This window comes from Mus musculus, chromosome 9 (assembly GCF_000001635.26).
Source record: "Mus musculus strain C57BL/6J chromosome 9, GRCm38.p6 C57BL/6J".
Taxonomy (NCBI): domain Eukaryota; kingdom Metazoa; phylum Chordata; class Mammalia; order Rodentia; family Muridae; genus Mus; species Mus musculus.
Window position 1 is genome coordinate 24,649,494 of NC_000075.6, and position 16,039 is coordinate 24,665,532.

At 38.8% G+C, this 16,039-nt stretch overlaps 1 protein-coding gene across 10 annotated transcripts in view; it reads right to left on the bottom strand.

Moving 5' to 3' along the window:
* Positions 1-16,039, bottom strand: part of Dpy19l2 (dpy-19-like 2 (C. elegans)) — a 139,411-nt gene that overhangs the window by 92,447 nt on the left and 30,925 nt on the right. For 8 of the 10 annotated variants that reach the window (XR_870529.3, XR_001778933.2, XR_379122.4 and 5 more), the window contains 3 exons: positions 13,622-13,679; positions 11,232-11,323; positions 9,065-9,164 (listed from right to left, as the gene is read on the bottom strand). Coding sequence is in view for 7 of the 10 variants with exons in the window: in XM_006510428.4 (XP_006510491.1) it covers positions 9,065-9,164; positions 11,232-11,323; positions 13,622-13,679 (250 nt within the window). In the remaining 3 variants the exon portion in view is untranslated. Of the gene's footprint in view, positions 1-239; positions 277-9,064; positions 9,165-11,231; positions 11,324-13,621; positions 13,680-16,039 lie in introns of those variants that run through there. The other 2 variants (XM_017313436.2, XM_030244421.1) reach the window with 2 other exon arrangements.

Here is a 16,039-nt window from a genome sequence, read left to right on the forward strand (position 1 = left end):
CTGAACAACTCTCTACTGAATGACTGCTGGGAAACAGCAGAAATAAAAAAGGAAACTGAACTTACTTGAATTCAATAAAAATGAAGGCACAATATGCCCAAACTCATGAGATACATTGAAAGCAGTGCTAAGTGGAATGTTCATAGCACTAATTGCCTTCATAAAGAAATTGGAGCGCTCTAATCCCAGCAAGTTAACAGCACATCTGAAAGCACTAGAACAAAAAGAAGCAAGCTTACCCAAGTGGAGGACATGGCAGGAATAATCAAACAGAGGCTGAAAACAATAAAAGAGAAACACATAGAATCAATGAAACAAAGAGTTGATGCTTCAAGAAAATCAACAAGATAGTCAAACCCTTATCCAAAGTAACTGAAAGACAGGAAAGAATTAACAAAATCAGAAAAGTAAAGGGGCCATAACAACACAAACAAAGGAAATCCAAATAATCATTAGTTCATACTTTAAAAACCCATATTCTATAAAATTGGAAAATAGTAAAAGGAATAGAAATTTTTCTCAATAGATTCCACTTACTAAAATTAAATCAATATCAGACAAACATTTAAACAGATTTATACCTGAAAGGAAATAGAAGTAGTAACTAAAATAATCTCCCAACCCAAAACAGCCCAGGACCAGCTACTTTTAGCACAGAATTCTCTTGAGAATTTCGAAGAAAAGCTAACACCAATATTCCTCAATTTATTCCACTCTGCAGAAATAGAAGGAGCATTGGCTAATTCATTTTATGAGACCATAGCCATCTTGATAACAAAACCACACAGACATCCAACAAAGAAAGGGCATTAACAGACCAGTTTCTCTCCAAAACATTGATTCAAAATACCCAATAAAATATTCATAAATTGAATCTAAGAAGACATTTTTTAAAAAGTAGGCTTCATCCCAGACATGTAGGGATGGTTCAACATAGGAAAATATGTCAGAGAAGTCTACCATATAAATAAACTTAAAAAAAAATGATCAACTCATTAGATGCTGGAAAAGCCATTGACAAAGTCCAATACCCCTTCATGATAAATCTCAGAAAGAGCAGGGATAAAGGAACTTACCTAATATAATTAAGGCTGATGAACACCGATGGTGAACCAAGCAAGTTAAAGATTTGTATGACAATAACTTGAAATCATTGAAGAAGACATCAGAAGATAGAAAGACCTTCCACGCATATGGATCAGTAGGTGTAATATAGCAAAAATGTCCATCTTACCAAAAACAAACTACAAATTCAACACAATCCCTATCAAAATTTCAACAGGATTCTTTACAGAACTCGAAAAAACAACGTTCAATTTCATATGGAAAAACATAAACCCAGGATAGCTAAAGCAGTCTTGTATATAAGAGGAACTTCCAGAGGTGTTACCATCCTTATCTCAAGCTGTGCTACAGTAACAAAAACAGCAAGGCACTGGCATAAAAGCAAACAGGTTGATCAATTAATAAAATTCAAGACACAGATTAAAACTACATACCTGTTGTGATGGTTTGTATATTCTTGGACCAGGGAATGGCACCATTTGGAGGTGTGGCCTTGTTAGAATAAGTGTCACCTGGTTGGAGTAGGTGTGTCACTGTGGGTGTGGGCTTAAGGTCCTCACCCTAGTTGCCTGGAAGTCAGTCTTCCACTAGCAGCCTTTGGATGAAGATGTAGAACTCTCAACTCGGCCTGCACCATGACTACCTGGATGCTGACATGCTCCCACCTTCTCCTCTATAAGTTTCAATGTCTCTGGTTTTATGTGGAGTTCCTTAACCCACTTAGACTTGAGCTTTGTACAAGGAGGTAAGAATGGATCAATGCGCATTCTTCTACAAGATAACCACCAGAGCTCAGAGATAAACAAAAAATTCTCACCTGAGGAATACCAAATGGCTGAGAAACACCTGAAAAGATGTTCAGCATCCTTAATCATCAGGGAAATGCAAAACAAAACAACACTAAGATTCCACCTCACACCAGTCAGAATGGCTAAGATCAAAAATTCAGGTGACAGCAGATGCTGGCGAGGATGTGGAGAAAGAGGAACACTCCTCCATTGTTGGTGGGATTGCAAGCTTGTACAACCACACTGGAAATCAGTCTGGCGGTTCCTCAGAAAAATTGGACATAGTAATACCAGAGGATCCTGCAATACCTCTCCTGGGCATATATCCAGAAGATGTTCCAACTGGTAAGGACACATGCTTCACTATGTTCATAGCAGCCTTATTTATAATAGCCAGAAGCTGGAAAGAACCCAGATGTCCCTCAACAGAGGAATGGATACAGAAAATGTGGTACATTTACACAATGGAGTACTACTCAGCTATTAAAAACAATGAATTTATAAAATTCCTAGGCAAATGGATGGACCTGGAGGGCATCATCCTGAGTGAGGTAACCCAATCACAAAAGAACTCACATGACATGTACTCACTGATAAGTGGATATTAGTCCAGAAACTTAGAATACCCAAGAAATAAGATACAATTTGCAAAACACATGAAACTCAAGGATGGAGCTGTGACGAAAGGATGGACCATCCAGAGATTCCCATATCTGGGGATCTATCCCATAATCAGCCTCCAAACGCTGACACCATTGCATATACTAGCAAGATTTTGCTGAAAGGACCCTAATATAGCTGTCTCATGTGAGATTATGCGGGGCCTAGCAAACACAGAAGTGAATGCTCACAGTCAGCTATTGAATGAATCACAGGCCCCCAATGGAGGAGCTAGAGAAAGTACCCAAGGAGCTAAGGGGATCTGCAACCCTATAGGTGGAACAACAATATGAACTAACCAGTACCCCCCGGAGCTTGTGTCTCTAGCTGCATATGTAGCAGAAGATGGCCTAGTCGGCCATCAGTGGAAAGAGAGGCCCATTGGTCATGCAAACTTTATATGCCTCAGTACAGGGGAACGTCAAGGCCAAGAAGTGGGAGTGGGTGGGTAGGGGAGTGGGTGGGGAGGGTATGGGGGACTTTTGGGATAGCACTGGAAATGTAAGTGAAGAAAATACCTAATAAAAATGGTTTATGTTAAAAAAAAAAAAAGAAAGAAAGAAAGTTCATTATTGTCAAAACACACAACTGGGAGTTTGGGGCTTCCAAGTTTCCCCTGTACTCTGTAGAGTCTTTCTGTGTGACTTGCTTTGTGTGTTTCTTCACCCGCAATAAAAAATAAACAGCCTTTCATATAACCTTTTTTATTCTTTTTTTAAATTTTTTATTAGGTATTTTCCTTAATTACATTTCCAATGCTATCCCGAAAGTCCCCCATACCCTCCCCCCCACTCCCCTACCCACCCACTCCCCCTTTTGGGTCCTGGCATTCCCCTGTACTGGGGCATATAAAGTTTGCAAATCCAATGGGCCTCTCTTTCCAGTGATGGCCGACTAGGCCATCTTTTGAGACATATGAAGCTAGAGTCAAGAGCTCCGGGGTACTGGTTAGTTCATAGTGTTGTTCCACCTACAGGGTTACAGATCCCTTTAGCTCCTTGGATACTTTCTCTAGCTCCTCCATTGGGGGCCCTGTGATCCATCCAATAGTTGACTGTGAGCATCCACTTCTGTGTTTGCTAGGCTCCGGCATAGTCTCACAAGAGACAGCTATATCTGGGTCCTTTCAGCAAAATCTTGTTAGTGTATGCAATGGTGTCAGCGTTTGGAAGCTGATTATGGGATGGATCCCCGGATATGGCAATTACTAGATCGTCCATCCTTTCGTCACAGCTCCAAATTTTGTCTCTGTAACTCCTTCCATGGGTGTTTTGTTCCCAATTCTAAGAAGGGGCAACTTTTTTTTTATTCTTTGAAATGAAAATATAATTTTATCATTTCCCCCTCTCCCTTTCCTCCCTCTAGCTCCTCTCCTGCCGTGCATACCCCCTCCTCTGTCTTTTTTTTTAATATTATTTATTTTCCTTTTTTATAACGTATTTTCCTCAATTACATTTCCAATGCTATCCCAAAAGTCCCCCATACCCTCCCCCCCACTCCCCTACCCACCCATTCCCACTTTTTGGCCCTGGCATTCCCCTGTACTGGGGCGTGTCCAATGGGCCTCTCTTTCCAGTGATGGCCGACTAGGCCATCTTTTGATACATATGCAGCTAGAGTCAAAAGCTCCGGGGTACTGGTTAGTTCATAGTGTTGTTGCACCTACAGGGTTGCAGATCTCTTTAGCTCCTTGGATACTTTCTCTAGCTCCTCCATTGGGGGCCCTGTGATCCATCCAATAGCTGACTGTGAGCATCCACTTCTGTGTTTGCTAGGCCTCGGCCTAGTCTCACAAGCGACGGCTATATCACGGTCCTTTCAGCAAACGCTTGCTAGTGTATGCAATGGTGTCATCGCTTGGAGGCTAATTATGGGATGGATCCCTGGATATGGCAGTTTCTAGATGGTCCATCCTTTTGTGTCAGCTCCAAACTTTGTCTCTGTAACTCCTTCCATGGGTGATTGTTTCCAATTCTAAGAAGGGGCAAAGTGTCCACACTTTGGTCTTCGTTCTTCTTCAGTTTCATGTGTTTTACAAATTGTTTCTTTTATCTCGGGTATACTAAGTTTCTGGGCTAATATCCCCTTATCAGTGAGTACTTATCATTTGAGTTCTTTTGTGATTGTGTTATCTCACTCAGGATGATGCCCTCTAGGTCCAACCATTTGCCTAGGAATTTCATAAATTCATTCTTTTTAATAGCTGAGTAGTACTCCATTGTGTAAATGTACCACATTTTCTGTATCCATTCCTCTGTTGAGGGACATCTTGTTTCTTTCCAGCTTCTGGCTATTATAAATAAGGCTGCTATGAACATAGTGAAGCATGTGTCCTTCTTACCGGTTGGGACATCTTCTGGATATATGCCCAGGAGAGGTATTGCTGGATCCTCAGGTAGTACTATGTCCAATTTTCTGAGGAACTGCCAGACTGATTTCCAGAGTGATTGTATAAGCTTGCAATCCCACCAACAATGGAGGAGTGTTCCTCTTTCTCCACATCCTCGCCAGCATCTGCTGTCACCTGAATTTTTGATCTTAGCCATTCTGACTGGTGTGAGGTGGAATCTCAGGGTTGTTTTGATTTGCATTTCTCTGATGATTAAGGATGTTAAGCATTTTTTTCAGGTGTTTCTCTGCCATTCGGTATTCCTCAGGTAAGAATTCTTTGTTTAGCTCTGAGCCCCATTTTTTAATGGGGTTATTTGATTTTCTGGAGTACACCTTCTTGAGTTCTTTATATATATTGGATATTAGCCCCCTATCTGATTTAGGATAGGTAAAGATCCTTTCCCAATCTGTTGGTGGCCTTTTTGTCTTATTGACGGTGTCTTTTGCCTTGCAGAAGCTTTGCAGTTTCATGAGGTCCCATTTGTCAATTCTCGATCTTACAGCACAAGCCATTGCTGTTCTATTCAGGAATTTTCCCCCTGTGCCCATATCTTTGAGGCTCTACCCGACTTTCTCCTCTATAAGTTTCAGTGTCTCTGGTTTTATGTGAAGTTCCTTGATCCACTTAGATTTGACCTTAGTACAAGGAGATAGGAATGGATCAATTCTCGTTCTTCTACATGATAACAACCATTTGTGCCAGCACCATTTGTTGAAAATGCTGTCTTTCTTCCACTGGATGGTTTTAGCTCCCTTGTCGAAGATCAAGTGACCATAGGTGTGTGGGTTCATTTCTGGGTCTTCAATTCTATTCCATTGGTCTACTTGTCTGTCTCTATACCAGTACCATGCAGTTTTTATCACAATTGCTCTGTAGTAAAGCTTTGGGTCAGGCATGGTGATTCCACCAGAGGTTCTTTTATCCTTGAGAAGAGTTTTTGCTATCCTAGGTTTTTTGTCATTCCAGATGAATTTGCAGATTGCTCTTTCTAATTCATTGAAGAATTGAGTTGGAATTTTGATGGGGATTGCATTGTATCTGTAGATTGCTTTTGGCAAGATAGCTATTTTTACAATGTTGATCCTGCCAATCCATGAGCTGGGAGATCTTTCCATCTTCTGAGATCTTCTTTAATTTCTTTCTTCAGAGACTTGAAGTTCTTGTCATACAGATCTTTCACTTCCTTAGTTAGAGTCACGCCAAGATACTTTATATTATTTGTGACTATTGAGAATGGTGTTGTTTCCCCAATTTCTTTCTCAGCCTGTTTATTCTTTGTGTAAAGAAAGGTCATTGGCTTGTTTGTGTTAATTTTATATCCAGCTACTTCACCGAAGCTGTTTATCAGGTTTAGGAATTCTCTGGTGGAATTTTTAGGGTCCCCTCCTCTGTCTTAAACTCATGGTTCTGGCCTCTTTTTTTTTTTTAAACTGTGGATGAGTATATCTATCTGTATCTATCCCGAAATACATTAGCACAACCCAGAAGAGGACCTACTACTGACACATTCCCAAACCAGTATAACTGCTAGCTGCATTCTAAATACTTATATCCACAGATAAATTTTCTTCATCAAGAAAAATTCATTTTGAGGCAGAAACTTCATTTTTCAGCAGATGGAAACCATCACAGAAAGGCATAGCAGGTCAAAATGCAAGAACTAAGTCTGAGGGCTGCACAACCCTGATTGATACATCTACAATTCCTCCACCCAAGGCTAGGGAAGCACTGTAGATGAAGGGTGGAAAAGTATAAGAGACAACGAAGAAGGAAGCCTGCTCTCATAGTGTGTCTTCTATGCATGACAAAGAAACTGCAACTATGATCTCTCAACAATATGGCAGCTTAAACAAGAACAATGACCCCAGTTGATGGGGATATCATTGTCCTTAACTTTAAAGATTAGATTTGCTTGGAGAAAAGCAAAAGTTAGAACTATTATATGGCTACTTACACCACCCCTTGACATCACCTAAAAGACTCTATATCCTAACACAGAATATACTTGTACTGAGCATCTAATTTTTATGTTTTATTTGTCACATTCTTTTGCACAAGAGGGAAGTGTTTTTTTTAGAAGCTGTGTCATGGCATCTTCCCCAGTACATGGGCTGCCTGGTGGGTAAACAGTTCTGCAGGTGCAGGCAGCCTGCTTTCTGGCTCCTATACCTAGGCTGGAGCTTTGTTTTGTTCCAAGACATTACCAACAGCAGGAGAGACTCCAGGCAGTGAAATAGACACCGTTGTTACCGGCAGAATAAAGACACATAGTCATACCGACTTAAATACTACAAAAGATATGAACTAATTACATACCTTAGATTGAAAATCAGTCATATAAGGAAAGACAATTGAATTGTTGTTAATCAATGATGTTGCATAAATATGCCAGCACTATCTTGTTTAAACACAATGTATATCTATTTAACTAGTTCTTCAAGTTCCATGCCAGTAATCTCCTCGCTTTCTACTGCAACAACAATTTCTCCAACATGCCTAGGGACTACAGAGTGAACCTGATAGAAACTAAAATCTAACTGCCAAAAATTCTTAGTATCTTGGAATGATCAAGTCTAAAGTCTTATCAGATCAAATATTCTAGACTTCTGTTGACTCTCTCCTCAGTCTGTACTTTGAAATGTCACCCATCTTCCTGGATATCTATTTTCAGACAAAATGGCTAGGGGATATTATAAAAAATGAAATGTAAAAGTTCCCAGAGGGTGTTGGGACTTTGATTCTCCCTGTTAATGTAGAACACAAACACAAACGTAGGTGCCTGCTTTAGTTAAGAAAATTAAGTGTTCATATGTGCCTGGAGGCCTAGGTCCAGTCTCCCTACTCAAATGCAGCAGATGTGCAGCATGGCCTGCATGTGGGTCCTGGACAACAGGAGTGCAAGCCATCCCAAAAGCTGTTGACTGTACATGGAATATGTTCTACTAGCTGGGTCGCCTTGCCGGGCCTCAATGGGAGAGAAAGCACCTAGCCTTGCAGAGACTTGAAGTGCCAGGGTAGAGGGGTACCCAGGGAGGCCACCACCTGCTCACAGAAGAAGGGGAGTGGGGAGAGGGGAAAGATTGTAGAAGGAGGGGACAAGGAAGGGGCAGTGAGTGGGTTGTAAAGTGAATATGTAAAAAAAAATTTAATTTAATTTTAAAAATGAAAAGAAAATTAAGTCTTGAAATGTTTTGAATGATCAGGAAATTACTAAGATTGTCTTTAACTCCTTAAAGTGCTTCTCACATAGTTTCACAAGTACTACTTAATTAATAAATTTGCTAATAATGAGGTGACTTGTTAAAAATCTAACCTAGGGTCTGGAGACATGGCTCAGTGGTTATGAGCAGAGGCTAGTCTTCCAGAGGACCTAGATTTAATTCCCAGTACCCACATAGCACATAACAATCAGTTGTTAACTCCAGTTCCAAGAGATCCAACATGATGATCTTCAGGCCTCTGCAGGGACTGAATCCATGTCATGCTTATTATATATATTATAACATATATACTATATATGTTCTACTATTTCAGCCTACACAAATAATGACTGTAGAATGACCTATGTTATAGCCAACACTAATAAAGAACTGCAAATTTTTTAACCATTCTTTAAACATACTGTGCTGACTGGGTTGAAGTCTTAATTCAGTCTTTATGGACAGTTAGTGCCAGAAGTCTCACTTCCAGTACAGAACACCACTGTTGGTAGAAAGGCCCTACCTGGGGATATTTATATTGCCATAAAACGTTATCACTTTGCCCCTTTACTCTGCTTCACAAGTATAATTTCTTGCTATTAGTTACATAAATATTTTAGGAAGAAGAATATGGCTTCACTTCACATAAGCAAGGTCTTGATTAAAGATCTTGGTTCCTGGTAGAATTTTTCTCCTCATACAAAACAGAGTAAAGACCTTATGATTAACCCATAATTTCATAGCCCTGAAAGCATAAGTGAAATCAGCTAGGTGTGGTGGTTGCCTCTGTTACCCCTGTACTTGAGAAGTGAAGGCAGGAATATCACAAGTTCAAGGCTAGCTCGGGCTACATAGTGAATATGAGGCTAGCCTCAAAAGCCAAACAAGCATTCTCCAACCCTCTCCTGGCACAACCGTGCACATGTGCATTCAGCTTAAATCACATTGAGCCATCTTACCTGTGTAAAAAGTATAAACTGAGCAAACTGCCACGGAAGCATAAAAGCGACGTTGGAGAAGCAGAGAGCCATGTAGTGTTTTTTGTGAACGGTGGAGGTCCTTGATAGAAAAAAGTAACACCGTAAGTTCTGCTGTAAAGATAGCCAGTAACTCAAGACAAAGGAGTCCTTGTTAAATATCTTTTAAAAATCTAGCTGAACTCCTTAACTTTTATATAACACACAAAAAAAACATAATTTAAAAAATCAATTTACTAAAATTATTTAAAATGCTTGAACAATTGAAATGCTTAAATAAAACCAAATTAGATTATTTCAAACGAGTACTCAGGAAATTGAATTATTTAAGATATAACGTTAGGTCCTTATAAAAAGAAAAAGAAAAAAGTTTGCCATTCACTTTTAATTCTCCAGCCGAAGTTCAGGAAACAGGACATGACATTAATCCTGTGTTCCTCACAGTGTCCATCACTGAACAGAGAAGTCAGTCCCACACCTGATCACTCACATGACTCAGAAAACAAGGAGAAGCACACATGCTAGCGTGGACTGTGCCAAAACTTGTGGGGGACACAAAATTATTTTTTCACACAAAACTGTTTTCAGTCAAACAGAGTGCATGCCTTCAAGGTCATGGTCCTAAAAGTCCTGACTAGCACATTTCATTGAACAAATCCCCTCCCCCAATTAGTCAGACTCATGTTACTTCAGATGAACACACACCATCTCCTGGGAAGAGAGGATAGCTAGCATGTTCCTCTATGATTTTTTTCTAAGTATGTAATGTAATGAATAAACATTGAAACCTAAACTGGAAGCAGATTCCCCAATTCAGATTCAGCCCCTACTTGTGGCACACCAGGAGGCAGCTTGTGTTCTCCAGATCTGTATTGAGCTCAGGATACCTGTCTCACTCTGTCTTTATTCAGTCATCTAACAAACACATGCCTTAATCAGTTGCTTGCATGTGTGCTAAATTGTCTGTGGCTAAATATTTAAGCTCAGTATAATTCCTGCTTCTATGAGTACTTTTAAAGACATAAAAATGTAAATGCAGACATTTATGTACATGGTCATGATGTGCAATTTTAGAAGGAAAGGGGAGGGAGAGAGAGAGGAAGGAATGAAGAGAGGTGGGGAGAAAGGGAGAAGTGAGGACAGGGAGCAAGGAAGCAAAGGGAGTAAGGATTTTCATATTAGATGGAAGCTGCCAGCAGTAAACTGAATATCTGGTTCCCTGGGAGTTTAGAAGAGATAATGTTTATGATCTCTCAGTGACAGATTTATGAACGCCTGTGAAATTTATTCATATAGCAAAGCTAATTATAATACTCTGTAATTTTTTCTCAAACATCTGAAGTTTCTGAAATGCTTAAAAACTTAATTCATCTAAGAGTGTGTCCAAGACATTAGATTTGAATCTGACTGAATTGTTGAAACATCATTCAGACATGTATTAAATGTGTGTATATTATTCATATACACCTCCCTCCCTGCCCTCCCTGCGTGCCCCCTCTTCTCTCTTCTCCTCTCTCTCTCTCTCTCTCTCTCTCTCTCTGTGTGTGTGTCTCTGTCTATACACTCCCTGGGATTATAAAATTTACAAGTTCCCTAATCCATTTGCATATGGAGTCCCTTTTTATGACACATATGCTAAACTTATTCAAAGAGAACGGTTTGGGGGAAAGGAGCTGGGATGCGTTAGCTTTGAGAAAGTAAGGACTTGTTTCTCAGAAGCCTGTGAATGGGGCTGGAATGATAGCTTTTGCAGAGGACCAAGGTTCACTTCCCAGCACTCACATGGTGACTTGCACTGGTCGTAGCTCTGTAGCTGCATTTTCAGGGAATCTAACACACTCTTCTGGCCTCTGTGGGCACCAGGCATGCATACAGTGATCGTGCACATGGGTAGGCAAAATATTTATTCACACAAAATAAAACTAAATATTTTCAAACCATAATATTACCATCTAGAACCAGTAGGGTAACATTTTCAATAGAGAAATAGTTTATAAATTTATATTGACATTATTTGATTACTCAATTCATTTTTAAAATAGTTTTATAACAGAGCTTCAATTTTATAATTATGACTTAGTAGGTTAAAGCATATTTTCATAAAAGCAACATAGTAATTTATTTAGCTTTGTCTTATGACTGAAGTTACCTGAGGATTATAGTTAAGATGTACATCTGAAGTACAAGGAATGGGTAGGAGAAACTTTCCCGGAGAGGCGGTGTCCACATCACACGGGTGGCCTGAATCCATAAAACACTCAGTTTGCATTATTTTCCATTTTATAGTAAATATTACCTAAATCTTGAGAGTTGGCTTACTTTCAAAGTTTTAATACTAGGCTCATTAGATTCTATTTCTCACTGCCTGGCATAGCTTCTGGCCCTTTGACATTCTTTCCTATGTCCATTAAGGGCACACTATTAAATGTCAAATTTAGAAACAAGAAAAACTGTATCAAATCACTCACAATTAAGCCAAAGTACCAACAAATACACAGGGATAAGAGCTACTACTGGCCCAGAATACACCACAGCCCTACAGGCACGAGCCTGGCATTTGGAGCTTTGAGTACATGATAGAGGCCAGAAAACCATTTTAACCAAAAACACAGAGCATTTGCAAATAGCAATTCTATACACAATTATGACCAACTGATATAGGTATACATTACCAGCTGTCAAAACTGGCTCTGAGTTAATCAAATAAATGCTATATGAGATAAATTTTTAAAAACAATTGAAAGTACAGAGAGTTGCTAATAAGAAACACTATAAATATTTTTAACCTTTCATATACATAGACTGTCCTAAGACATGTGGAACAATATTGCATAAAATTTTCTATCCTAAAATTATATAAATTTAAATGTAACATAAGTTTAAATATAATTTTTAAAATTATAGAAATTTAGGATTATGGTATTTATAATCCTAAAATTGCAGAAAGAATTTAAGTCTTTAACAGCTGATAAGAGGCTTATTTCTTTGTTAAAAGGCCTCAAAAAGATAAAATTTTATAAGAAACCAAACTTGTAAGCCTTTAAAAGAGAAATGGTTTGTATTCCAAATTCAAACTCAGTCTACCGAAGCCTGGCACATCCAAATGAAATGCAGATTGTTGAATGGCAAGGTATTTTTTTCCACAAGGCATTGGTTTTAAATATTGTATATTTAAGGTATTTTATGTGAGACATTGTCTATTCCTTCTTTAACTGATTTTTAAATTGGCATACTATAACAGGAGATACAGACATTTGCTGTGTGTAACGTGTGCCATTACAGAGCACATTTGATTTTCAAAAGTTAATACTCAGATTCTCTCTCCTTACCATGCATTCAATATCAAACACAGAATCTAGAACATGGAGCACCAGAATAAATCCATCATATCATGAACGTTTCTAAGAGCTCCTTTTGGCCTGGGTATGTCTGATTAGGATGACTTACCATGTCAGTTCTGTTTCAAATCCATTATTTTGTTACAGAAACATGAAGAATAATTCAGTAATAGAAGCAGTGGGAAAGCTACTGAATGAACAGTGTGTATATTGTCAGGCCAATGCCATTCCAACCACTGGGAGTACAATGACATACGATTTCAATTAAGTGAAACAGATAAGTTCTCAAGATTTGTGTGTTTAATTTTGGTGCTGGGCAGATGGATCTGAACCGTGAGGATTGGAACTCAGTTCCTAGTACCCACATGGTACTTCAAAACTGCCTATAACTTCAGCTCCAGGAGATATGACACCATCTTCTGGACTTGGGCACAGGCATAGGCACACACACACACACACACGCACACGCACGCAGCCATACATGTACACACACAGGCATACACATGCACACTAGACTTTAAAATTACTGTATTGTAGAATCAAAAATTTGTTCAGCGGATTACGATCTGTTAAAATCTGATGCTAAGTCTTCCTACCGTCAAGACAAACAAACGAAAGCCAACAACTTTCAGGGACAGACATATAATATACCAGCAATATAATTCTGGCACTTAGGTGGCTGATGCAGGAGAATCAGAAGCTTTGAAGCCAGCCTAAAAAACATAGTGAGACCCTGTCTCTGACAGCAAAAGAAGAAAAGAGTTAAGTGTATATTTAAAAGTGAGGTTTTAGAGACATAGTGACAGGGAGCACGTCACCCAGATTCACCCATGCCATAGACACAGACTCTTAGCCAAGTCCTGGAACTCTAAGTGTTATGATGATGATAACACTCGCCCACCATGGGTTTAGTAGGCGCTGGATGACATGTATGTAGAGTGCCTGACACAATGAGTGCAAGGCTGCCATTTGTCTACAGAACATATGTGTGTGACTAACCACCAAATGCTTGGAAGTTCACATAATTTAGATTTTACTCATTTACAATTTTAGATTAATATAGTTCACATACCAGTTTGCAGCATAAAATACTTTAAGGTATTACAGTCCAACACTATGTAATCATATTAGTTTAGTGATTGTATTTCCTTGTTCATGGGGCCACTCTATATGACTTTAAAGAACTAAATGGAAAACAAACCTCTCCATGATTGAAAAAGTAGCAGGCTACTGTAATCAGACCTCCTAACTGACTCCCACTGTAAAAAGAAGAATGTACACAGTCATAACATGCAACATACAGGTTCTTCTCACAAAATTATCTCAAAATTAAAAACCATAACTTTCTGTGCTTAAAACACAAATAATTAAGCCATATAAGCCCAAATATTCCCCAAATGCCTGTGTAGTTGGTGTTTTAATCCTGACTGTACAAGGACACGAAGTGTACATTTAATGCAATCTCAGCTTTATAGTTACATTAAAACACTTTATAAATAAACCATGAGCACAAACTAATTTTAAACATGCAGCCCAGTCCTTTTGTCTGTATATCATTATGTCAATAATGTAAATGGAGTCCTGTTTTGTCTTTTGTAATTACATGGAGGATTAAAGCTAAAGGACTAACAGTTTCTCTTAGCACTAACTCAACTGTTTGACTGACTGAAAACACTCTGACTTTCCACACTAGACCTAGGGTGGCTAATACTCATCACAGATGCTCAGACCCATTTTCTATAGTGAGTGTTTCCTGTCTTGTTACATGCTCAGCTGTGGCCCACATCCCAGGCCACTAGGCTATAACACCAAGCCAGTAGATCCTATACGTGCTCAATCACCACTGTTTGCTCAGCTTAGGACACAGAGACATTGGTGGAATGAAAGGAGGAAGAAATGAGATGAAAAAAATAAAGGAAAAGCAGCAAGAGGTAACAACCCTGACCACTAAATAGACAGAATAAAGTAATAAGCTGTGGAAGAGGTGTGAGGGGTGAAAGGGTGACATAGGCACACTGATCAGAAGGGGACTCAGGTCAAATGCCTTTGTTTTTATTGTAGACATGTAGTTAGCATACAGCATAACAGCTTCATTATGATATTTATAGGGCATATATATATTTATACACATACACACACACACATATATATATACATATATATATATGAATATGATTGTACTTTGCACACATTCAACCCATTACATTCCTTTGTTCCTTTCCTACTTTGCGTTATTGTTGGTCTGCCTTCTGCTTTTGTGTCTCATATATCATATATATAGTATGCATAGTTAATATAAAACCTGTATTATATAAACTATTATATATCTATATAAATCTACACCCAGAGACTCCCACTGTGATGATTTTCTTTTCCCTCATTACTTACCCTTTTTTAAACTTAAAAAAAATTATTCATTTTTACTTTATGAACATGAGTGTTTTCTGGCATGTATGTACATCACATGTGTGCATATCTGGCGCCCAAAGAGGCCAGACTAGGGTGCTATGTCACCTGTAACTGGTCTTACACATGCTTGTGACCTGCCATGTGGGTTCTGGAATCTGAACACCAGTTTGTCTAGAGTACAAGTACTCTTAACCACTGAGCCACCCTCCCCATTACTTTTGTTCCCTACTTCCATACCCATTAGGCCTCTGCCTTCTAACAACAGTATTCCTTCTTAATTTCACAACTCATTCTATATTTTTAAAGTCCAGGTTAAATCTGCATATAAAAGAAAACATGGTATTTGACTTTATTTATTGGTTTATTTCACATAATATGGTACTGTCCAGCTCCATAGATTTTCTTGGGAATGAAATAATCTCATTTTTATTTATAACTGAATAATGTCTACCATGAATATGTACAGGACTTTCTTTGCTACCTTTAAGTTTTATTTAGGTTAGCATATAAACTAATGCATTTTGTCATGGCATATTTCCATCAGTGTGTCATTAAGCTACTTTCTCCCCTACTGTCTGAACCTAAACTCTCAACCCCCTCCATTGGTTCTCTTTCCTCTGCCAGTCAGTTCCCACATCTGCTTGTCTGTATGTGCATTATATGTGTGCAGGTGCCTGCAGAAGTCAGAGAAGGCATTGGAGCCCCTGGAACAGGAGATACAGGTGGTTGCCCAGTCAGGTGCTAGAATACGAATATAAACTCTGCATGAGCAGCCAGTCTTTGTAACTGCTGCTCCATATCTCCAGCCCCTTCTACTTTTTAATCTTGTGTACTCTGTTGCTCTTTCTGGTTTTTACCACTCTTTACAGCCTTATTCACCTTTCAAAATTCCCTTTCTGGTTTCATGACTTATAAGAAAGCACACACACACAGAGACATGAACACACATAGACATGTGTACACCCTTATACTTTTATTGAAATCTGGGTTCCTCATGAAGTTTGTTTGATTTTTGTTTTGGAGAAGTTTTATTGTTTTGTTTGTTTTTTGTTTTGTTTTTCAGAGTCTGGCTTTTTACGCTTAACCTAATGATTTTCAGTTGCTTTCATTTTGCTGCAAATGCCATGATTTCTTTCCTCTTTAGGACTGAAGCTATTCTGTTGTGTATATGTGCATTCTCCTTATCAGCTTATCTATTGACTTATAACTA